This window comes from Nicotiana tabacum, chromosome 10 (assembly GCF_000715075.1).
Source record: "Nicotiana tabacum cultivar K326 chromosome 10, ASM71507v2, whole genome shotgun sequence".
Lineage (NCBI taxonomy): Eukaryota > Viridiplantae > Streptophyta > Magnoliopsida > Solanales > Solanaceae > Nicotiana > Nicotiana tabacum.
The window spans coordinates 172,995,745-173,019,541 of NC_134089.1; the positions used below are offsets into that span (position 1 = coordinate 172,995,745).

Genomic DNA, 23,797 nt, shown 5'->3' on the forward strand with positions numbered 1-23,797 from the left:
CTTTTAAAAAATAAAAATAGAGTCAAATTCAAAAATCCAAAAAAATATCTTTTTCTTCTTTTAAAGCATTTTTTTAGAAAAATCCAAAAGAAACAAAAATCCAAAAAAAAACCTTTATTCTTTTAAAGCATTTTAAAAAAAAAATTATTCCAAAAAGAAAAAAAAAAGAGTTAGTTTACTTACTCTATTCACGATCTCCCGAACTACGCAAGATTTGATTCATGCGGGGTCATGATACGTAGGCAATCCCCATCGGATTCGATCATAGCCATAAAATAATTGAGTAAAAAATGAAAAAAAAAAGAGAAAAAAAAAAAAGTGGCAAAAACAAGATCAAGAGTGGTTAAAGAGAGGCAGGAATAAAAGAAAAGAGGTACATAGTGAAAAGGGCTAGTTTAAGGCCGGGATGAAACATGCAACCCGTTCAAACACATGGTAGAAGCGTTTAACTGTTTAGGTGCATTGCATCCCAACGTGCGATTTCTTATATGTTAAATGCCTCAAAACTAACAAGGTTGTGTGTGTGAGTAAATTAGCCAGGTTCTGTTCATGTGATTGGTTTTGTTGGTATGCGTTGATGAATGCGCAACCTTACACGCGGCCACAATATTATCCACAAAACTGAGCTCCACTTCCTAGAAATGTCCATCCTTACCAAGCTCCATACAATCCTCAATTAGATGTTTCTCGGTACAATCCTCGCCCAAGAGAGCCTTTCAGAAAGAATCAGTTCACCCCTATTGGTGAATCGTATTCAAGCTTGTTCCAAAAGCTGATTAGGCTAGATCTATTGCAGTCAGTGGACCAAATTCGGCTGAACCCCGAGTCCCCACCGCACTGAGCTGACACTATATGTGAATACCACTCTGGAGCAGTGAGGCACAGTACAAAGGATTGTTGGACCCTCAAAAGGGCAGTTGAAGATTCGATTGAAGCTGAAAGAATCATTTTTCGGGATGAAGAAGCTCCTGATGTGATGAACAATCTGTTGCCCGCCCACAACAACAGGCCAATAGTCGGAATGATTTGTGAAGATGAGAAATTTGATCCGGCACTGAAGGTCATTACAACCATTACCGAGATAGAAGAAAAGCCATAAAATGGTTGCCAAACAAGAAAGTTCCCCATCAGACGGGAGTTTCAGTAGCCAGTCTTGCTATCCTTTCTGCATCCAGATTATCTCATGGTGTGATCCAGATGTTTTACTTTATTGTCTTACTTTCTTGTATAACCCCTTCTATCTTCAAAAAATTCAAAAAAAAAATTCAATCAAAATTAAGAAAAAAAATGAAATTAATATTTCACTGTCTAGGAATGTCTCTTCTCTTAATCTTGACATTTTTCTTTCTTATTCTCTTTTCAATTCTCTTAAATGCAGATTTCAATAACACGACATGCTTGCGGACTTTATGCCCGGATCCTGAAAACTGTCAGACCTCGAAATAATGAATCAAGGATTAGATCGCAATGAAGATACGTTTAAGAAAATAAAACAAAGAGTTGGAAAAGCTGAAAGAAAATTGGGTCCAGATTGGAAAGGTATATACATTGCAACAAGAGTACTGGCAAAAGAGTGCGTTGTACTTGGGACACATCGAAGGAAATGCCCTTAAAATAACTGTCAATGCAAATGCAGTCAAAAAGTACTATGTTGGATCCTACATATAGTTCTAATATTTTCCGGTTGAGATGACGAAGGCTTTCATTCTCGCTACCCAAACACTATCAACCCTTTGCAAACCCATTTGAGCTGGTTACTCTTCTTTGATTACCCTCTTTGGAACCTGAAAGTATTATTGAAAAATAAAATGAAAAAAAAAAGAAATTGAAATGAAAAAGAAAAAAAAGAATTGGAAAAATAAGAAAATATATATACAAAAAAAAGGAAGAAAAGACAATGAAAATGGAAAAAAAAAGGAAACAGAAGGGAAGAAGAAGTGAAAAACAAAGCAAATCAGAAAAACAAAAGAAAATCAAATCAGAAAATGTTTGCCTGAACTACGTTTGACTTGATTCCGAAAGGATACGTAGGCAACCTCTCCTTGGGGTTCAGTCACACCAAAATAAAATCCAAGATCCCCCTCCCCCCAAAAGTGAAACTGGGGCAAAAGTTATAGTGGTTCGGCGACAGTTCGCTAGAAAGGTTCTAAAGTTGTAATTTCATCCAAGCTCGTTTTACCCCAAATCCTGTTCAAGTCCTTCCGATCAATCGATAAGAATGTTCAAGGATCATAGAATGTAGTTACTTAGATCCTCGCAAGCAAAATAAGAGAAATAAAATGAGAGAGTCTTATTGGTGAAAACCCACACGGGCATCGTAAGTCGACGGTAAGTAAAGAAAAATGAAAATGAGAGAGTCTTGTTAGTGAAAACCCACACGAGCATTATAAGGAGATGGTAAGAAATGAAATGAAAAATGTCAGCTCGTGAAAACCCACAAAGGGTGCCCATGATCGAAAATAAGATCCTCACAGCCATCGGCATCAACAGAGTCCTGGCAAGGTTCCTCGGTATTCAAGGCAAAGTTATGATGAATTTTTGAGAGTCGAACGGTTTACACAGATCAGGCATCCAGTCCAAAAGGCATGTCATGTTCATTAAAGTCCGCATATACTCCAGAAAAGTCCTTCTCTCCTTTCCCCGAAAGGGACACTTCTAGTTTTAAACTCATTCTCCATTCAATTATTTGTTTCTCTTTGAATCCCTTTTAGTCTAACACTGTTCCAAAACCAAGACAAAAAAAGGATGGCAAGACTGATTTACAGGGCTTTCGTTTGATACGCGCTAATGTGCAAAAGGCACCCAGCCTCAGCAGGTGCATCAAGTCTACTGGCCATGGCGGCCGATGCTCAGGAATCAAAACTCTTGGAAGGAGAAAATCAAATTAAAGCGCCTATAAAGGCAATTGAAGTTGAAAGGGTTGAGTTTCACATGGCTAATTGCTCAGCGAAGTTGAAGAAACCAAGGTACCCCCAAATGCTCTAAAATTGAAGTTGGAAGAAAGAAGACAGAAAATAAAGGCCTACAAAGGCAAAATAAAGTTGGAAAGGTTAAGTCCCACGCGATTAGCCACTGTAGTTAGGTTTGAGGATCAAAAATTCCCTGATGCTCCGAAAAACAAAAAAAACAAATTATTTGCCTGAACTACGTCTGACTTGATTCCAAAAGGATACGTAGGCAGCCTCTCTCTGGGGTTCAGTCACACCAAAATAAAAATCCAATTTTTCCTGAAGTTGAAATTGGGGCAGATGTTATAATGGTTCAACTACGGGCACACCAAATGGTTCCAAAGTTGTAATTTCATCCACAATTCTTTTTACCAAAAACTAAGTACAAGTCCTTCGGATCAATTGCCAAAGGCGGGGGAAACCAAGAAATATCATGGTTGGAAGCCGATGCATTCTAAAATTGAGAGAAATAAAATGAGAGAGTCTTGTCGGTGAAAACCTTCAGGCACCATGAGGCGACGAGAGTAGAGAAACCAAGAATGAGAGAGTACGTTTAGTGAAAATCGCAAAAAGTACTATCGGGTGACGGTGAGAAGAGAAATGAGAGAGGTCGACTAGCGAAAACCCGCAAAGGGTGCTGTCGGTCGAAAAGATGATTTCACCACAGAAAGTTCTGGCAAGGTTCCCTGGTTGGGAAACATAGATCCATTTTGGTTCATGAGGAAATGCAAGTTCGTGAGGATTCGGGCATCCAGTCCAAAAAGCATGTCATGTCAGTTTGAAGTCGGCATGCACCTCAGATAAGTTCTTTTTTTCCCTGAAAGGGACGCTTCTCTTTTAAATTCGTTTTTCCGCTCTTTGTTTACCTTTCCTTGAATCCCTTTTGGCTTAACCCTAAATTCCAAAATGTGTTAGAAAGAAAAGGTGGCAGGACCGATTTCACAGAGCTCCGTCTGGCAAGAGGTGAAGAAAATACCCAGCCTCAGCGGTGCGTCAGTCCAATCCCGACTGATCATGATGTTTGATTACCTCCAAAGCAAAGGCATTAAAAAAAGAGAAGAAAGTCAAAGGCAAAAGTCTGGGAAGCGGATTGAGAACCAAATCCTTACACGGGCGAGTCATCATGAAATCCTAAAATCTGAGTCTTATCAGTTTGAAAGGGGGTCGCCTTTGAAGCCAATTAATGGCGAAGTTTCTCAACAGAAATGAGGCCGGGACCAAGCAATTGGAATGATCAAGGCCACCGAACCAACCACCGTTTTCAAACTGACAATTGTTCTTTGTCTGGAAAATTGAAATAGGTGCAATCCAAAGCAACCGTGCAAGAAACAGGTGCAACCAAAGGGAAAAGAAATGCAAGAAACAGCTTTGCAGCAAGGAATCAACCCAAGAGGGAAGTTTCCTCCAAATTCTTTCTTGCATTTTTACTAAACAAAAAAAATAAAATAAAAAATAAAAACGAAAAGAGAAATAAGAAGAAAATTCCAAAAAAAAAAATGGGTTAGTTTAGAATCCCCAATATCAACCTATTTTTCGCCAACATTAGGGCTCTAATCCCTAAGTTAAAATCTTAGACATAGGGCCTCCATTTTCTAGTCACCTTTGCCAACATTAGGGCTCCAATCCCTGAGTTGAGATTTTAGACATAGGGCCTCCATTCCCTAGTCACCTTTGCCAACATTAGGGCTTCAATCCCTAAGTTGAGATTTTAGACATAAGGCCTCCATTCCCTAGTCACCTTTGCCAACATTAGGGCTCCAATCCCTAAGTTGAGATTTAAACATAGGGCCTCCATTCCCTAGTCGCCTTTTTACCAACATTAGGGCTCCAATCCTTGAGTTGAGATTTTAGACATAGGGCCTCCATTCCCTAGTTATCTTTAGCCGACATTAGGGCTCCAATCCTTGAGTTGAGCGATTTTATTTTAGCCGACTTTAGGGCTTTAATCCCTGAATGAGCAATTTTCTTTTAGCCGACATTAGGGCTCCTGATTGAGAAATTTTCTTTTAGCCGACATTAGGGCTCCAATCCCTGAGTTGAGCAATTTTCCTTTAGCCGACATTAGGGCTCCAATCCCTGAGTTGAGCGATTTTTCTTTTAGCCGACATTAGGGCTCCAATCCCTGAGTTGAGCAATTTTCCTTTAGCCGACATTAGGGCTCCAATCCCTGAGTTGAGCAATTTTCCTTTAGCCGACATTAGGGCTCCAATCCCTGAGTTGAGCAATTTTCCTTTAGCCGACATTAGGGCTCCAATCCCTGAGTTGAGCAATTTTCCTTTAGCCGACATTAGGGCTCCAATCCCTGAGTTGAGCAATTTTCCTTTAGCCGACATTAGGGCTCCAATCCCTGAGTTGAGCAATTTTCATTTAGCCGACATTAGGGCTCCAATACCTGAGTTGAGCAATTTTCCTTTAGCCGACATTAGGGCTCTAATCCCTGAGTTGAGCGATTTTTCTTTAGCCGACATTAGGGCTCCAATCCCTGAGTTGCGTGTTTTAGACTTGAGGTTTCCAATCCCCTCATCAATTCTGTAGATTTTTATGGCAATTAACTCACAAAACTTTCCTAGTAAAATTAGGGCAGAAAAATTTTGTTCGTTTGTTTGTTTTGGTGTCTGAGCAGGTTTGGCCTCGAGGCACAAGGTCTGAGACAACCAAAAGAATGAGTCTCAATCCAAAATAAAGAAAAGAAAAAAAGGAGCAAAAAGAAATGAACTCAAAGTGTTGATGTGGAGAAAGATGTGGATTGTTCAAGATATGATTGGAGTCACAAGCTTCGCATGTCCCGCCTTGATCCAAAAAGCTGAAGAAGAATGAACCAACAGTTGCAGCTAACGAGCATCAAGATTCAGATCAGAGTCTGCAGGAAGAACCAGTCAAGATCAAGGACAAGTTTCACAAGACTCATAGATAGGAATCTTGTAACTCATAGCTGATAGGCGTGTTTAGTTTCTCTTTGATTTTTGATATAATAACAGGATCGCGGACCGGAGCCTCGACGGAACCTCACTCGACTCCTCAACTCATCATTCCATCATTTTTCTTGAACTACACGCGACCTGATTCCCTTATAACCGGGATATGTAGGCTGTCCAAAACCAAGACTTGGTTGCACCCTTTCTCTTTTCTCTTATCCTTATTTCTTCTCTTTTGAATAAAGATATGTTCAAAAATTAGTCACATGGCTCACCTTATCTTTGCTTGAAAACTCTTCATGTTTCCAAGCAAAGAGGGGCAGCTGTGAGCACCTAATTTTTGACAATATTTAATTTTTTTTGTCACTTCTTCTATGTAAATATTTTAGGGGGTTTTAACATACAAATTTTTAGCTTTGTTATACTTTTTATTATAGGTTAAAAATACAAAATTTTAGAAGGAGAATTATTACTATTAATATTATTTTATTTTTATTCTTATTTTTAAATAATAATAAAAAATCCGAAAAAATATTAATTTTTTTTAAAATTTTCGAGAGAGATTTAAAAAAATAAGAAAAAGGGAAGTATGGAATTAAAAAAAAAAGTAAAAGTAGGTGGAATTCTCTTTTAAAAAAGTAAAAGAAAGTGAAAAATTAAAAAAATAAAAGTAAAGTTTTGTGGAAATTTTTAAAAATAAAAAGTAAAAGAAAGTTGGAATTAAAAAATAATATAAAGATAGCTGAAAATTTAAATTAAAGTAAAGTAAAATTTTTTAAAGAAAAGTAAAAGAAAGTGGATTGCTTTTTTAAGAAAAGTAAAATAAGTGGAATTTTCTTTTTAAAAAGTAAAAAAGGTGGGATTTTAAATAAGATAAAAGTAATTAAAGTTGGAATTTAAAAAATAAAAGTAAAAAAAGGTGGTAATTCTTTTTATAAAAAAAGAAAAGCAAAATGTAAGTGGGATTTCTTTTAAATAAAAAATTAAAAAAATTAAAAAAAAAACTGAAATTTTTTGAAAATTCTCCTATAAATAGAAGAGAAATATTTGAAGAAAAAAAGGAGAAGAGAAGAGGGAAGAATATTGAGAGAAAATAAATTTTCTTCTTCTATGCTAAAGAGAATTTCTACTAGTTTTATTCTTTCTACCTATTTCATTCAACAACAAAAAAAACATATAGCCATTCATTACCTTGTTTTAAAAAAAATACCTCAAAAACAGGAGCTAAATCACACCAAAAATTAAATCCAAAAGCTTCAAACTCAATTTAAAAGATAGCCCAAAATACTAGCCCGAAGAGGTCGAAGTCGAGTTCGGTTCGAAAGGTTTCCGCTCGTTGTCTCTGATTGTGGTTCATTTGCACATTAAATTTGATGGTTGTTTGCTCCATATGTATTGAATAAGATCTTCATCTATAAAGGTACACAAACTGATACACTGGTACATCTTGTAAGCTACTCGAAGCATGAATGCAAAAAAAAAATGGGAAAGATTTGAAGTTGTAGTTTAATGTAGTCTTTTCTTTCTTTTACTGTCTGTATTTAGAACATTCTATGTGTTGCCCATGTAAACTCTTTAAACGACTCACTTTCGAAACTCAACTATAATAACTCGTGAGCATGTAAATAAGTTAGAATTCTTTTTCTTTCATTATAGAGACAAACGAAATAGAAAACATAGTCACTATAGGTCGATCCTTTTAAAACAAAAAATGAGGCATGCCTTGCCAAATAAAAATGCAAATTGCGGGGCCCTCAATAATTGGTCATAATAAAATACTTAGAATTTGGGATGAGCCGTTTAGCGAATTGTTACGGCCTTCCTCAAAGATAATAACGCATTAGACTTTTTAGGCACGATTTTTAATTAAATTACATTCTTCAATTCGGGTGCGCATTTATGCGACCCAAATCCAAATCTCAACGAAATCAGAATGTATTAACAACCACGGGTGCATTGATTGCGACGTGGTTCGAGATGCATTTTCACGACGCTGCAATTCCATAAAAAAAAATAATAAAAGCGGTTTAAACTTAATAAAAGCACACAAGTTATAACATGTATTAAAATCAGATATTTAGCCATTATAACAATTTAAGCGACCGTGCTAGAACCACGGGATTCGGGGGTGCCTAACACCTTCCCTCGGGTCAACAGAATTCCTTACTTAGAATTTCTGGTTCGCAGACTTCATTTGGAAAGTCGAATATTTTCCTCGAATTGAGATTCAAGATAAACCGGTGACTTGGGACACCAAAAGCCAAATCTTTCCCAAGTTGCGACTCTGAATTAAATAAATAATCTCATTTCGAATATTGTCACTTAAATTGGAAAAACTCCCCTCACGCATTTACCCTTTGGGGCAGGCGCGCAAAAAGGAGGTGTGACAATACCGTGTTATTTTTACGGTATTTGTGATAAGTTTGTTAACGGCACGGGTATATTTGAGGTTAAATATAAACAATTTTTGATAGTATAGAGATATATTTGACCCTTTTCCCTTTCTCGAAAATATGATTATTAGTGATTTAGACGTTTTGTTTTTGTTGTGTTATTTTAAAGATGAAATTTATGTAATTTTAATTTTATTGAGTATATATTTTATTAATTTTAATACTCCTTTGGCTCTTTCTTAATTAGATGAAACTTAAACAAGCACCTTTGGTAGTATAACATTAATATTATGCAGAAGCATATACCCTAAATAAACTTACTATGTAAATTAACAAATGAATGAACGCAAACATATGCTGCTTTTAAGCACACTGTCTTTCAAATAAGAAAGAGGAGTTGAATCTAAATCCGTTATCTTTCTATTAATTGTCTTTGTAATATTACCGTGACTGTTACAATCGCGAGAAGCACAACCAAATTACTAATTTAAGGTAAACCATGACTTGAACTATTACCATTTTAGATTAATTGATCTACAGTTACATGTACTACTCCCATTCACCCAAAGATATCTAATGACTTGTTTACCAATATTAACCCAAATCATGATTAACTCATTAACCTAGGTTTCAGACATGCTCTCCAGGGTTACAATTCCTTTAGCCTATTTACCCAAAAAGAGCGAACTCTATGTTAAACCAAGCTTTCTCCCTAAATAAAGACGTAGAGATTAAATCTTCATGATGGGAAATGTAATCACATAAACACATAATGCGAGACGGAAAAGTTGATGCTAAGATGACGGAAACTAAAACCAACAAAAGTAGCTGCTAATGGTTGAAGCCAACTTAATTAAAACAAAAGGCAGTTTGTTTTGTTAACAGCAACTCCTGGACTTCCATTCAACCACAGCAAAAGCCTAATATTGGCAGGATCATTTTGCCTTGTAGTGACCCTACAAGATGCGTAAGAACAAAAAGAAGATAAAGATTAGTACTTTTGTGCATCGTAGATGACAAGATTTAACAAAAAAGTTGGAAATAATAGGGACATCCATTGACAAGAGTAGCATATTAGGGCAACGAATAAAAGTGAATAATCAAATAAAATGCACTATTCAAAGTTGCGCCAATGTCTTGTATTTGAATTGTCCTTAAATTATCTGTTGACGTACCGACTGATATATCCGCAGTGCATCAAGTTGCAGAAGACTAGATATATATAAATAGATCTCACTATATATGGCAGCCCTTAAAATTAAGAAAGAGCCAAAGGATAATTTACACAGCCAAAGGATATATATGGCAGCCCTTAAAATTAAGAAAGCTTTTGCTGTTACAGGGCTTACACAGCTCTTTCTTAATTAAGTTGCAGCCCTTAAATGTGGACATCTCAATCTCTTCTTTAGCTGCAGAGGAGTCCCAAGAAATGATAATGCTGGGGAAAAGACCTCACAGCATCATTTTAACTAGGATACATGCCTGCAGTAATACGCGCACATCAAGTCCTACTATGATATTAAATTCAGCATACACTCCAGTCTAAAGGAAAAAGAAGAAAGAAAAGAAATAAGAACTAATTAAGTTACCTCGGGAAATTATTTACCAAACATCAAGTTCAGCGGCAGCTAATTATAGATAGAACTTTCCCCCTAAGCTTTTCAAGTCTCTGCACAATGGAAGAATAGAAGTTTGGAAAAATGAAGCTAATATATAATATCATGACCAAACGCCAGGACACATACCGAACCAGATATCTTTGCCCATCTTTCAGCAGAAGCGCTGGCTTCTTTCAGATGAGAACAATGTGAATGATCAAAATTTAAATAATAGGTCGAATTTTCTGTTGCTTCAGCTACCCAGAGGTTATTAACATTATCTCTTGCTCTCTTGATGAGATTGCAAAAGGAAACCTGCAAAAACTTCATTGTTTCAGCTGTGGATACTGGATACAAATTAGAGACACACCATAGACTTCAACATTTGAGTTTTACTCTATAGAATAACCCTTTAAATTCATTAGTCAGGAATACTGTGTAGTGCATCAATCACATAATGTTCTGCATGGATACATGCAAAGACCATAAGAGAAAAGTTGCCTGCTTATAAAGGTTGTAGTAGTAAAAACACGGGCCCAGATGCCATTAAGCAATAGAACCGTTAGAGTTGGAAGTTGATGGTATACCACCATATCCTGTATAAAAGAGGATTTTCTGAATGTTTTTATCTAATTGTCATTAGACGAAAAGGATGATAAATATGCAATAAGTTGCTTCCAGAAAAGCAGAGGTTCAGTACTGGTGGCTATGAGGAAAATCATGTACCGCGAGTAGTTTATTCCTTACTCACCACAGACCCTACAAGGTTAGGGTTTATTGGTGCAAATGAATCAGTTTCTATGCATGGTGAGGTGAAGCTAGTGGCCATCAAGGTTTCTGATTCATCATTGGAATCCAACGTAGATGTGGATCCATCAGCTACAAATACCCACTGCTTACTTTGATGAGTTTCTGTATACAGCTGCCCCACAAAAACAATCACTGCAGCGATATCAAACTCCCTGAATGAACCCAAGAAACACAATAAGTGAATAAAGAAGTTTCTCGCTTCAGGAGCACAAGTGTTGATCCAAGATTTTACCACCAGAACCAACCTGGTCATAGGAACTTCACCCAATTTACTCAATGGAACTGATCGGCGAGGACAAAAAAAGGGCCTGCAGGAACAGGTATCAGATATATAAGTTTGTGCAGTAAAAGCATGAAAACAGCATATACTTACTCAAAACCCTCAATTGCCATAGGAGACAAAGGCCGCCATTTGGCTGTGGACCCTTTTGCTTGCAAATAAAGGGTGCTCAAGTCTGAGCTTATCGGTGTAAGCCCTGTAACAGCAAAAGCTTGACCCTCTGCAAGCTCGGATTGCTATAAAACAATCAGTTAGAGATGGAAGTAGTACAGAATTGAGAAATATATTAGCAAAAATGAGGGGATATAAGATTAAAGAAAAAAATTCAGAGCAAAATCAGATAGCCAAGAGGATATTAAAGCACATCACTACCTGTTTCTCAGTTGGATTCCAAATTGTAATTAAGCCTTCCTGTGGGCAACACTTCGATGGAGTACTTTTGCTAGTCAATCCAACAACTCTAACTCGCATAAAAGGAGTGACGTCTCTTTCAGCAAGTCCAGCAGCTTGCAAAGCTTTTTCAAGAGATTTCTGCAGGTCAGACTGCCTTGATGCCTGAAAATGACGAAAAGGAATCATGACTAACCTCCTATAGTAAAGCAAGTATAAAAGAACATACCTCCAACTTTGCTTGATAGGATGCAAATGCATTCAACTGCTCTTTAGACATCTCTGCCATCAGAAGTTCTGGTTCTGCAGCTCTCTCTAGTATCTTCAAAATTCTTGCCCCTTCTTCACTTTCATGGTCACTTCCAATGTACGCATCTCTCTTTGCCCTTTGAGATTCTGAGGTTATTCCCTCCACAACTCTACAGCGTCTAGATTGACAATTCACAAATATATGTCTTATCAATAAATATCACAGATATTCATAGATAAAACACATCAAGTAGTATTTAAAGAGCATTGCATGAAAGTGGGACTTGTATTGGAAAATACAACAAATCCAAGAGATAGGCATGATAGAAAGGATCTCCATCCTAGAATGTCAGATTCTTAATATTAAAGAGGAAAAAAACTGACAGTGAAAACAATGACATAGCAAGCAGAACCTTTTGGCTTCTTTAATGAAAAACTCACAAGCTTGATTGTGTTACAGAAACTTATTAAGCTTTATGAAGACATTTTTCCATCATAATTTGCAAAATCAGCTCAAGCGCTTGCCCTATGTTTCAGAAGAAAAGGCTAGCACCAGCTTCTCGTAACTAGAGCTGGATCAAGCTTTTTGGTATTGAGCAAACTTTACATTTGTACTTTTGTTTACTGTCACTTCTCGTCATTCTTTATTTTCCACCCACCAGATTAATAATTCAAACCAAACCCAGCTGCTCAATCCACCATTCACAACCACCAGTCGGTACCACCTAGCCGTCAAACAAGCCATACAGATACATACAACCAAACATATTTTATGTGTTATGCATAATTCATTTAAAGAAACACCTTCATTCCCCATAGATTGGATTTAGCATATGATTTGACTGCATTTCAACAGAGTGATACTGGTTTGCTGGAGGATGTCAATCAATTTGATGAGGGCACATTCAAGAATACCTAAGCTTAACCCCCGTGCACATAGGGGAGGGAGTGAACATTTAGCCACATTGAGTTGTCCAATCCTTTCATATGTCCACTCTTCCTTGCATTTATTTAACAACTATTCTCCGCTGCCTGTTCTATTATTCTCTAATAGCACAAAAAATTTAGTGATTTATTTGATGTTATTCTTTCAGCCCAGTGCAAGTTATTTTCTTTGATCTTTTGCCTAATAAAAAAAGAGATACTATCCGCATTGTCCATTAAACTCATTTTCATGCCTCATTCCAGTATTCAACTATGACCAGAATGGCTGAAACACTCGAATCTTAAAGCAAAGGTCAAATGTTTTGAGTAGTAAGAGCCCATTTGGATATACAAAAAAATTCCTTTTTTCAATTTTTTTTTGAAAACAATGTTTGGTTATCCCATTCTTACCAATTTTCCTTTTTCACTTGAAAATCCATTTTCAAATTTGGAAAAACTGATTCTCATCAGTTTTTCAATTGAAAATGGGAATTTGCTAATTCTTAGTTTTACAAATTTACCCTATATTTTTAAAATTTATAAAATGGCCCCATCAATTTTTCATCTTTGGCAAATACATATTTGGCGACTGATGGTGGAACATCAGTCCTAGTTGATACTTGAACTGCCTACTGGAAAATGTGATTGATTTTACATCTTCTGGACAAGAGGGGTTGCTCTGATGGTAAGCAACCACCACTTCCAACCGAGAGGTTGTGAGTTCGAGTCTCCCCAAGAGCAAGGTGGGAAGTTCTTGGAGGGAAGGATGTCGGGGTCTATTTGGAAACAGTCTCTCTACCCTAGGGTAGGGGTAAGGTCTGCGTACACACTACCCTCCCCAGACCCCACTAAGTGGGATTATACTGGGTTGTTGTTGTTGTTGTTGTTGTTGTTGTTGTTGTATCAAGAAATTAGCACCTCCATTATTAGCATTTTGATTGTTTATTTCAAGTAAGATAATCAAATTGGTGTGGTTTTGATATTTTTTACAAGTTGTGGAGTATAAATCATGTTTCATAGTTTTGAAAAAAAAGACATCCAAATATGTTGCAAAAATTATAACCAAACACAACTTCATCTTCAATTCAAATTTTAGTGAAATCCCAAATTTGAAAAAAAAAGTTAGAATTCATGTCCAAACGCCTGCTAAATATATCCAAGTGAAGATTTTTAGGTGTTATCATGCAATTTGCGTTGTTGTAGTTACCAAAATTATAGTCAAACTAGTTGACACATACCATTACTCAACCTCATTGACGTTTTCCATTTAAAAACTAATCTGCTATCCAATTCTTGATACAACAACAACAACAACAATGACCCAGTGAAATCCCACTAGTGGGGTCTGGGGAGGGTAGTGTGTACGCAGACCTTACCCCTACCCCGAAGGAGTAGAGAGGCTGTTTCCGAAAGACCCTCGACTCAAGAAGACAAAAAGACAAAAGGAGACAATATCAGTAACACCACAGAAATAATATGATAGCTATCCAATTCTTGATAGCTATTGCTAATATAATATATTGATACAGTGTGTGATCCATCGAGCATTTGATGAAAATCACACATAATAGTAGCACGAAGTAAGGATCACTTTACAGATAAACCAACTGTGACACTTTTATATATGTTGCACCCACGAATTCATATTTATTGAATAAACCAAATATGGACTTAAGAGTGATCAATAAGATTATTGCCATGAATGTCACTAAAGTAGCATCAGACAACAGTGGCCTACAATGAAGGAGTTGAGGCACAATTCTTGATGTATCACGGGTTTCAGATGAGGAAAAACCAAGAAGCTAATACTGCAAATTGCAAGAAATTGGCAGGAAGATACAAAGGTCAGAACGCCAGTTTATTACAAGAAGATATTCGAGTAAGCCTGTGATAGCAGCAAATGGTCACAGGATGAAATGCATTTTGTGGACATATTGGATGTTTATAAACGATGCAATTCAAATCGACCGTCTGAAGGGATAAAGATGGAAGTGGGAAGCGCATAGCTATTAAATTGTTCAAAAGCTAGCAGTATTTACTTGATGCAAGGAAGAGAGCCAAACTCATTTCAATTCTCATCCAGAGGCAAGGATCAGCTGTATCAGTTGAGTTTTTTTTCCCCCTTTAAGTGATAGTTTTTAAAGAAAGAGTGGTTCATTTCTTCCAGTTAAAAAACAAAAATTTATGCAATTCTAAAAATGAACTCATAATGTAGATATCAAGTGAAGGATGGAGAGAAATTTTTTAGCAAGTTTGCAGGTATCACCTTTGATTAAAAGACTGCATCTCTTTAGCTTCCATCCTTTCAGATCTTACAACGAAACCCCCATTACTTAACCTGGATGTGATAGATTTTCATCAGACTCAAAACCATTTTTCTTCCGTAACAAATTTCAATTACCTTTCCCTGTAGAGAACAGGATATATCCTTGAAATTCCGACCAATGTAAGTGGAACAGAACCTCCACCATCCTTGATTGACAAAAATGATAATGGAATGGCACCACCTTTACCTAACAACATTTACATGAAGCAAGACGGGCCAAAAGGGGAAAGAGAATATTTTAGTGGCATTGTCAGGATATAAATGCAGGTCATAAGTTCTTGGTATTACTAATGCTTACATAACCCCAAACGAGATGCCCAATGAGCTCTATATGTCCCATTTATATGCAGTAGCAAACTAGTCATTCCTGACGCCTGAAATTAGTGCAGACCTTTAGTAATGACAATAGAAACTTGAAAAGCCCATGAAAGTACCAATACTTAGAAGCTGCTAAAGGCAACAACCTCAAGAGGTGAAACAGGACCTGTCCAGCCACAGAATCGAGCTCCCCAGATCTTTAGATGACAAGATAAGCTGTAAGCAAAATGAAATTCTGATAGTCTCTTACACAAAGGATAGACTACAGCCATTAATTTAATGTGGTACCCTAAGCTTTTGGCCAACAAACAGCTTTCCAGCAGCCAACTTCTTGGATAATAGTATATCTAAGACAGCAGTAATTGAATACCTGTGAAACAAACAAGTTCTGCATGATTCCTGAAATCCAACTTATAATATGGTGATAGATATTAATATTTTTCTTACCACCCATCTGTCAGTTCAATTTTTGCACAAGCTCCATTTTCGGTCGTGTTAGACAAAGAAAATTGAGATCCAACTGGGGAGTTGCAAATTGAATAGACCTTGGAAACGCAGAGCACCATCATAGAAGAAGGCGGGGCGTCTCCTTCTAGAATTCTCTTAATTGCAGATCGATGACCATAATTTACTTCTCTTTCATATCTGTCCAAAGGATGAATTGATATTTTTATTGTACCTCTGAAATCCAAGAGAAAGTGCAAAACTGACTCAATTTATACCTGTACTTTAATTCTTCAAGTACATTGCAGATTGTCAAAAGCTTCCCAGAAAATTTGGTACTGTAACACCTCTCATAAGATGCAAGTTTCCAAACAATCCACTTATAGTGATTTGTAACCCACCTATTGGAATGATGAAGAATGTGTAAGAAGGTCACATTGAAGAACAATTTAAAAGGCAGACGAATTTTGATAGACATACAACAATATTAAGCGATAGAATTGTCTATGAGGAGCACCATTAGTCAGATACAAAATCTCATTAATCAGGAGAATTGAGAAGTGTGCCACTGTATTTGGGAAGCTAATCATGTAGCAGATGCTCTAGCTAAATGGAGTACAGAAAAAGATGATTTGAGCACCTCATCCTTCAACAAGTTACCTGTTGCAGCTAAAGGTCTATATAGGCTGGATTTTGTTCAAATAATATCCTTCAAGCACAAACAGCAAGAAATGCATGCTGGTGAAGTATAAGTGTAGTTTAGCATGGGTACTCTGTATCATAGCTGCATTTTTTGTATATGGATCAAGCTAGAGTAGCTTGTATGTCCTGGAGTATATCAATGCTGTAACTAGCATAGTGGCAGATCTTACTGGAGAGTCTTTTATAACCCCAGTTTGTTTTGCGAGGTAAGGACATAGGGTCCCCCTCTTTTTGATGTAGCCATACAGCGTAATTATAACATAAAAAATAAAAAAAGAATGATGAGAACCCAATAGCCAAATACACCCATGACTATAGCTCTAGAGATCAATCCATGGATCTAAGAAAAAGTAGCAGATACAAGTGCCTGTGACTCAACACAGAACTTTATGTGAAAGTTGTAACCAAACCATTTTCGTAGTGTCTGACACAAGCCACCAGACACACAGATGCATAGGTCAATGGGTACTATGACCAGAATAACTCATACTGCTACAAGAGCTAAAAATTTATTGAGTGTAACACTTGAAACTAATTGGTTCCTTCTGATAATTGTAGCTATTCTAACGGCCAACAAGATTTCCAAAATGTTCTGGCAAAGAAGTACAGAAATTACTCTTTAGAGACATATTGCATAGAAGCCCCTGATTGAGACAGCATCTCCCAGAAAGACTTTACTCCAATGCAACCTGAGCAAGATTTATCATTGAACACATGAGTTTCAGCAATATCTGGATTCATCCTTCTCACTTCATCTGGCAGATTCTCTAGCTGGATCTCCACAGAACATAACAAGTATCAGCTGCCAAAAACAAAGTCATCAATTGAGGAAAGAAATTATTCCGGTCCATTCTCACCTTGCTCTGGAATGATGGGGGATCCCCAAGATACTCCTTCATATACAATCGTGCAACGTGGAATGGATATCGAACTGAAACTTTTCCTTTTTGTGAGGATAATTGTGGTGCTGAATTTGAGAATCCTAGTTAAATGATATCAAATTTGTCAAAAAAAGATTTACTCTAAGGAGTCTATCTACAAACTTCAAATTTACCATTAGAAGCACCGGAATCGTTTCTTTTGAGAGGGGTGACAATTTTGGCAATTCGAGGCTTCTTGAATGGAGAAACAAAACTTCCCCTTCCAGGTTTCCTCTTCTGACCAAAGTTTTGGTTTCTATCTGCAGATCCAGCTCCAATGTTATTTGAGATATCCACCAAAGAACCCCTAGAAGGCCTTTGTAGCAATTTAGGTTTTGAATGGATGTCATTTTCTCTTAGGCCAACAGCTACTGAGTTCCTGTTGAATGCCTCTCCATGCTGAGGAATACTATGGTCCGGCCTACTCGTGCTTTCTTTTGCCACAGCATCAAACTCCTTCATCAAGTTACTTGCTGGAGCGAGATTCTCTGTTTTAACCGAAGACTTCTTATGGTACAAAGTTGATCCAACTGGGGGTGTAAAAAGGCTTGACGAGCCACTGCCTTTTGCTGCCGATAAGAGGGAAACAGGAGTATCTGAGTTTAATTCTTTAATGGAGGACTGATCAACAGATTTTTGGTCTTTTGGAAAAGAAAACAATTGATCAACCACATCCTTTTCATCTACAAGACACCCCAGCTCTGGATCTCCAAGCAGACTCCTTGCACGTTTCAATGCCTCGGAAGAAACTGATATTGATCTACCACCAGCAGTATGAAACTTTATCGGAGGAGGCTTATCTGAACAATGCAGAAAATCTGGTACTACCTCCTCCGCTGCACAAACTGAGGAGTTAAGTTTAACATCAAACGGAGACAACGAAGCTGCTGAAGCTTTAGTAGACCATGTGTTAGCAATCCCCTCTACTGCCGCGGAAGGAACTGAACTCCGAAACCCAAAGCGCTCGTCTGAAGATCGATTTTTCTTTTCAGAACCTTGAAATGTTGCATTGTCACCATTTTGTTCCAAGTCCAACAATGCCTTGGCCCTATTAAGACCGGCGGAAGATATACTAAGTGCTTTACCAGAGCCTGTCTGGAACATTGAGTTCGACGTGTTAGATTTTTTCTCCAAGCCAGAAGGGAAAAAAGATTCTGGAGCATTAAGTGCTTTCCCTGATCCTTTCTGGAACGCAGCTTCCTGAAAGGCAAAACTGTTCTCTCTTCCAATCCCTTGTCCTGCAAAATAACTTGAATGTATTTGATAATGCATATATCCAGACCACCATAAAAGCAAGAAATTCAAAATATGGACTCATATACTCCACTATCTCCCTACAATTGACAAACTAAAGAAACTCGAGTTACATGTTACAAAACTACAACATTATATTCCACTGAATAATGCAAGACTGAATTTTCTATACATTTTAGGTCAAATTCTGGTTCAGTGTATACTCATTTCTTCTTCTGTTTCTGATCTTACTTTAAAGTCAAATGTCAGAGTACTGAAGCACGTTGTAACATAATTAAATACCAGATTTTCTAAACTTAAATTAAGAATAAGTAATTCCAGCAGCATACTTTTTCAGAAAATCCAAAGAAGAAACTTTACCAAAAGGAAAGGAAAAAAAAGTTCAATATAATAAATTATTTCTCTTGAAGGATGAAATGTGAGACCTGTGTCCGGGACCACATTGTTTTTATCATTAAGGATCGAAAGAGCTCTAGATATCGAAGACTGCTTCACTGCCACAGGCTTCCCGGATCCAGTTCGAAAAACTGGAAAATTCGCCGTGAAACTTGTATCACTACTCCCCGCTAATTTCGAACTTCCTGTATCGATTAATGCAACTTAATGCGCAAGTATTGAAACTTTACGGTTTATATATAGGAAAAAGAACAATGAAGTAGGTACCTTGACGCAAGAGGTCGGCCATGGATTGGAGCTGCTGAGGAGCTGCTAGGGCTAAGCTCGGCTCTATGATTTTAGTCTCTTCATCGGAGATTTTCCATCGGAAATCATTCCCGGCGACGGAGTACAACTGCCACGTCGGCATTTTCCGGCAATTTTGTGTAATGTCAAATCAATCTGTGAAGAGTCGCTTCGGAAATTTTGTTTGTGCCTAGGAGAATAGAGGGAACTTATTTGAAAAAGCGGGAAATTTTGTTTCTATTATAATACCCGCGCCAATCAAAGTACTACGTGTCTCGTGGATAATGGGCTGAACTGAGATGGGCCGAGCCCAATAGGTTACAACTCAAAAAGTTTCATTTGGGCTTTCTGATGAACAGCTTTCAGTTCTTTGCGGACCAGGGCAAGTGCACAGATAGCCGATTTTAGGACCCTTATTTAAGTTATAACCGTAATTTTTAAATTTTTGTGAGCCTACACACTTCATAATTTATTTTTGACATATGTGGCTAAAGTTTAAAAAAATTGCGTCTCAAATTATCTCAAGCTTGACATATTGCTTTTGCAAACAAACTTCACATACGCAACTGAAGTTTCGCTTGCCAAAGCAAAACTTCAGACATTTATGTTTATTTAAGACCCAAATTTTGGATGAAGGTCTAGTTTTTTCTATTTTTTTACTAGTTTATTTAGTATAAAGTACTTGTTTAGTGAATTGTCGATTCCTCGCAAGTTCGTTTCAATTTAGCTTATGGGATTTCAAGAACATCAATTGGGTAGTTTATTAATCTTTACTGCAATTCAAATTTCCTACCATTTCTCTGTTTGATTAAGCATGTGAACATATAATTTCATGACAAGATGAGAAAAATAGTCTTTTGTGGAAATAGGTTGAAAATAGTCACTTAAATATGCTCTAAACAATTTTGATTTTTTAAGTTTATCAAAAATGAGTACTCTCGCCTCATTTTTTTTTTAAGATTAAGACGTCTGAATCTGAATACACATCTCAATATCAAGATGTGTATTAAGATTAAGACATCTGAATCTGAATACACATCTGAATATATTAAGATGTATATTAAGATCTGAATACTAAATAATTAAGACTATTTGATTTTTAACATCTGAATATATAAAATTTATCTTTATTTGAAAACTAGTAAACATAAATTCAAATAAAATACTAACTAATCTAATATTCTATCAATAAAATATATATTTTTTAAAATATGATAGTTGTTGTTGGTTATGGCTAACAGGTGAATACCGACTAGAGGCGGTGGTTGATGATGGTGGTTCATGTTAGTAGCTAGTAGTGATTGATAGTGGTAGCGATTATGATTGAGGATGGTGGTGATGGGTGGTGATAGTTAATAATGGCGGGTAGTGGTAGTAGTTGTGACTGAGGAAGATGGTGGGTGGGTGGTGGTATGTTATAATGATGGGCAGTGTCAGCTGTGATTATTGATAGTGATGGGGTGGTCAGTTGAGGTGGATGAGTGTTGATTGTGGGTGAGAATGATGGTGGTCGAAGTGGTGGGAATAGTGGGTGGTGATGGTCGATAATGGTGGCGGCTATGATTGAGGATGATGGTGGCGTGGCGGTGATGGTGGTTGAGTATGGTAGTGGTGGTGGCATGGTGGAAGTTGATAATGGTAGGCGGTGGCGGTGGCGGTGGTGGCAATTAATAATGAATATATGATAGCATCTTAATGAAATTAAGTCTTTGTTATAGATCTTAATCATACATACCTATTCAGACCTGTTAAGTGATTGTGAAATAAAAAAAAAAACATACTTAATGATTAAGATCTGAATAATTAAAATTCATACTTTAATTACAAACGAACTTAATACCTCATATCTGAATGATTAAGATTGAGACCTCCATTAAGTGCAAACAAATTAGGCCTTCAGTCTCCATCAAAAATTTAACAAACTCTATTTGTTAGATTTATCATAAATTGTGATACAAAAAGAAATCTATCATAGATAATATGAAAATCTTGTCGAATTCTAGAAATTGTAACGCAGAAAAAATTGCAATAGACACCAGAAAACAGGGCAAAATAACAAAAAGTTGTACCGAACTCTAGAAATAGACCAAATGGTAGAGGTTGTAAAATTATGCCTCCAAATATGAATTCTCGCTAAATCTTTTGTTTTTTATGTGCCCTTCAAATCTGAAAAATAAGGTTTCTTAAATATTTAAAAAAGACAAGAAGTGCTCACTTTTGAGAAATTTAAAGGACCAAAAATGCCCAAAGCATATTTAAAGGACTATGTGAATTTGCCTATATATATATATTCTTTATTTAAATATTAGTATTTGTTTTTCTCTCTTATGAGTTAATATAATCTAGGGTAAATACATAGATAGGCACCGGAACTTGGCAGCACTTTTCAATGGACACTAAAGTTAACCTATTTCCTATTAGACACCAAAACTCATTTTAAACTGTGTCAATTAAACACATAACAATGACATGGCAAGAAATTGTTTGCCACTATCCTTGAGTGCGTGAATGAATAAAAAATAATTTTCTTTTTTTTTTCTCCCCTTAAAATTTTCAAATTTTCTCTCCCCATTATTGCCACTGTCCTTTCGTCGATAGTCACCACTGCCAATTGCCGCTCGCCGTGGCGATTTTCTTCGTTTTCATATTTGTCCATCACCACCATTATCTGTCATTATTTTCAACGAGAAACACCATGAACCTAGTAAGGAGCCCCATTAATCTATTAGATGAAACCTTATCACTCTCATCAATCCTTTCCCACTTCCAGGAAATCTCAAGAGATAGACGCTTTAAAAAACGGATAACTTAACCTTTGCAATACTAAAGTTAAGATTTCCAACAGTTTACCGGATAACAAAATAAATCTTTGAATAAAAGCGGATAGTCAAGATTTCTAAGATGTGAAAGTGCGAGGTCAACAAAAAGTGAAATTTTGACGGATAAAGATGTACTAATCTTTAAGATTTTCCAACAAAATTTTCCAGCAAAAGTCCTTTTTTCACTAGCTAGGAGACGAGGAAATGAGCCATGTTGCTATGTTGATCTGTTTGGAATAGCCGAAAAGGGGTCGGCGGGGAAGGTTATGTGAAGAAGACAAAGAAGAGGGAGCAGGGGTGACGTCTGGCGACGGGATTAGAGCCACCGGTGGGTGGGAGACCGTGACAATTTTGGGACGAAGGGGTTTTTTGTTACTTTTTATTCTATTCTCAAAAGACTTTAAATTGTTTTTTGTGTCAATGCCACATCTTTTTTTTAATTGGACTATTTTGCCATGTCATGCACGTGTAATCCACATTATATATTCTTTTGGCTGATTATTATTTGTATGTTTAATTGGTACAATTTGAAATGAGTTCTAGTGTCTAATATGAAATAAGCTAACTTTAAGTGTCCAAGTGAAAAGTGTTGCCAAGTTCCGAAGCTTGTCTAGGTGTTTAGCCTATAATCTAATTATTTTTAACAAATTTTATGTTTTTTCTCTACTGATCTACCTAATTACTTTTTGTTTATTTTTTAGTCCGTCAATCTCCTATCATTTATAATTGTTCATTTGTTTAGCATATCTTGAGTTTACAATAAAGTTTCTTAAATCAGACCATCTTTTATAAATTTAAAGCAAATTATGACCAGAGGTGGTAAAAGATATTATGTTCCTTTCATTGATGATTTTTCTAGATATACTAAGCTGTATTTGCTTAGAAATAAAGATGTTGCTTTTAATGAATTTGTTTCTTATAAAATTGAGATTGAAAATCAACTTAGTAGAAAAATTAAGAGAATTAAATTTGATAGAGGTGGAGAATATGTGCCTTTAAATAATCTTTGTGAAAATAATGAAATTATTCATGAAGTAATTCTGCCTTATTCACCCGAGTCTAATGGAATTGCTGAAAAGAAAAATAGAACATTGAAAGAGATGATGAACTCCATGTTAGTTAAAATGCACCTGATAAATTGTGGGGTGAAACTATATTATTTGCATGTCACTTACAAAATAGAATACCTTAAAGAAGAACTGGCAAAACTCCTTATGAACAGTGGAAGGATTATAAACCTAACTTGAAATATTTAAAAGTGTGGGGGTGCCTTGCTAAAGTACTTTTTTCTGAACCTAAAAGGAGAAAATTAGGTTCTAAAACTGCTGATTGTGTGCTCATTGGATATGCTCAACATAGTGCTGCATATAGATTTCTTGTTTCAAAAGTGATGTGCTTTATTGCAATGTTATAATTGAGATAAAGAATGTTGAGTTCTTTGAATATATTTATCTACTATCTGATAAAATTCCTCACACCTGTTGAAACAAATAATGAAAATATCTCTAATGAGGAACTTAGAAGGAGCAAAAGGCCTAGGAAAGAATATTTTTCTTATGGAAATAATTTTCAAACTTTTCTTGTCGATAATGAACCATCAAATTATTTTGAAGTTATATCTTCTTCATAAGATAATTATTGGAAAGAGACAATTAAAAATAAAATTGATTATATTTTGAAAAATAAAACATGAATTTTAATATATTTACCTCCTGGTGCAAACCTATTAGCTGTAAATGGATTTTCAAAAGAAAATTTAATCCTGAGAGATCTTTAGATAAATCTAAAGCTCGATTAGTCGTAGAAGATTTTTCTCAAAAATAAAA

The 23,797-nt window shown here is 36.3% G+C and overlaps 1 protein-coding gene across 4 annotated transcripts; it reads right to left on the minus strand.

Moving 5' to 3' along the window:
• Positions 1–8,794: 8,794 nt before the first annotated feature.
• LOC107807912 (protein BREAST CANCER SUSCEPTIBILITY 2 homolog B) lies at positions 8,795–19,360 on the minus strand. 4 transcript variants are annotated; one of them, XR_001653024.2, is made up of 21 exons: positions 19,135–19,360; positions 18,897–19,052; positions 17,352–18,455; positions 17,155–17,279; positions 16,914–17,068; positions 15,874–15,996; positions 15,599–15,796; positions 15,440–15,521; positions 15,298–15,348; positions 15,132–15,207; positions 14,909–15,020; positions 14,774–14,845; positions 11,564–11,762; positions 11,317–11,499; positions 11,038–11,180; positions 10,910–10,972; positions 10,606–10,816; positions 10,002–10,169; positions 9,846–9,925; positions 9,432–9,738; positions 8,795–9,212 (listed from the first exon to the last, which is right to left on the minus strand). XR_001653024.2 is itself a non-coding variant. In XM_016632374.2 (20 exons), exons 1-19 carry the CDS (start codon positions 19,274–19,276, stop codon positions 9,875–9,877), a joined length of 3,414 nt encoding a protein of 1,137 aa, XP_016487860.2. In that variant the 5' UTR covers positions 19,277–19,360; the 3' UTR covers positions 9,219–9,738; positions 9,846–9,874. The 4 variants fall into 4 exon arrangements, 1 of the variants encoding a protein (XP_016487860.2); XR_012695906.1 differs by having other exon boundaries at positions 8,796–9,212; positions 9,606–9,738; positions 17,155–17,264; XR_001653028.2 differs by having other exon boundaries at positions 8,797–9,212; positions 9,606–9,738.
• Between the last annotated feature and the right edge of the window lie 4,437 nt (positions 19,361–23,797).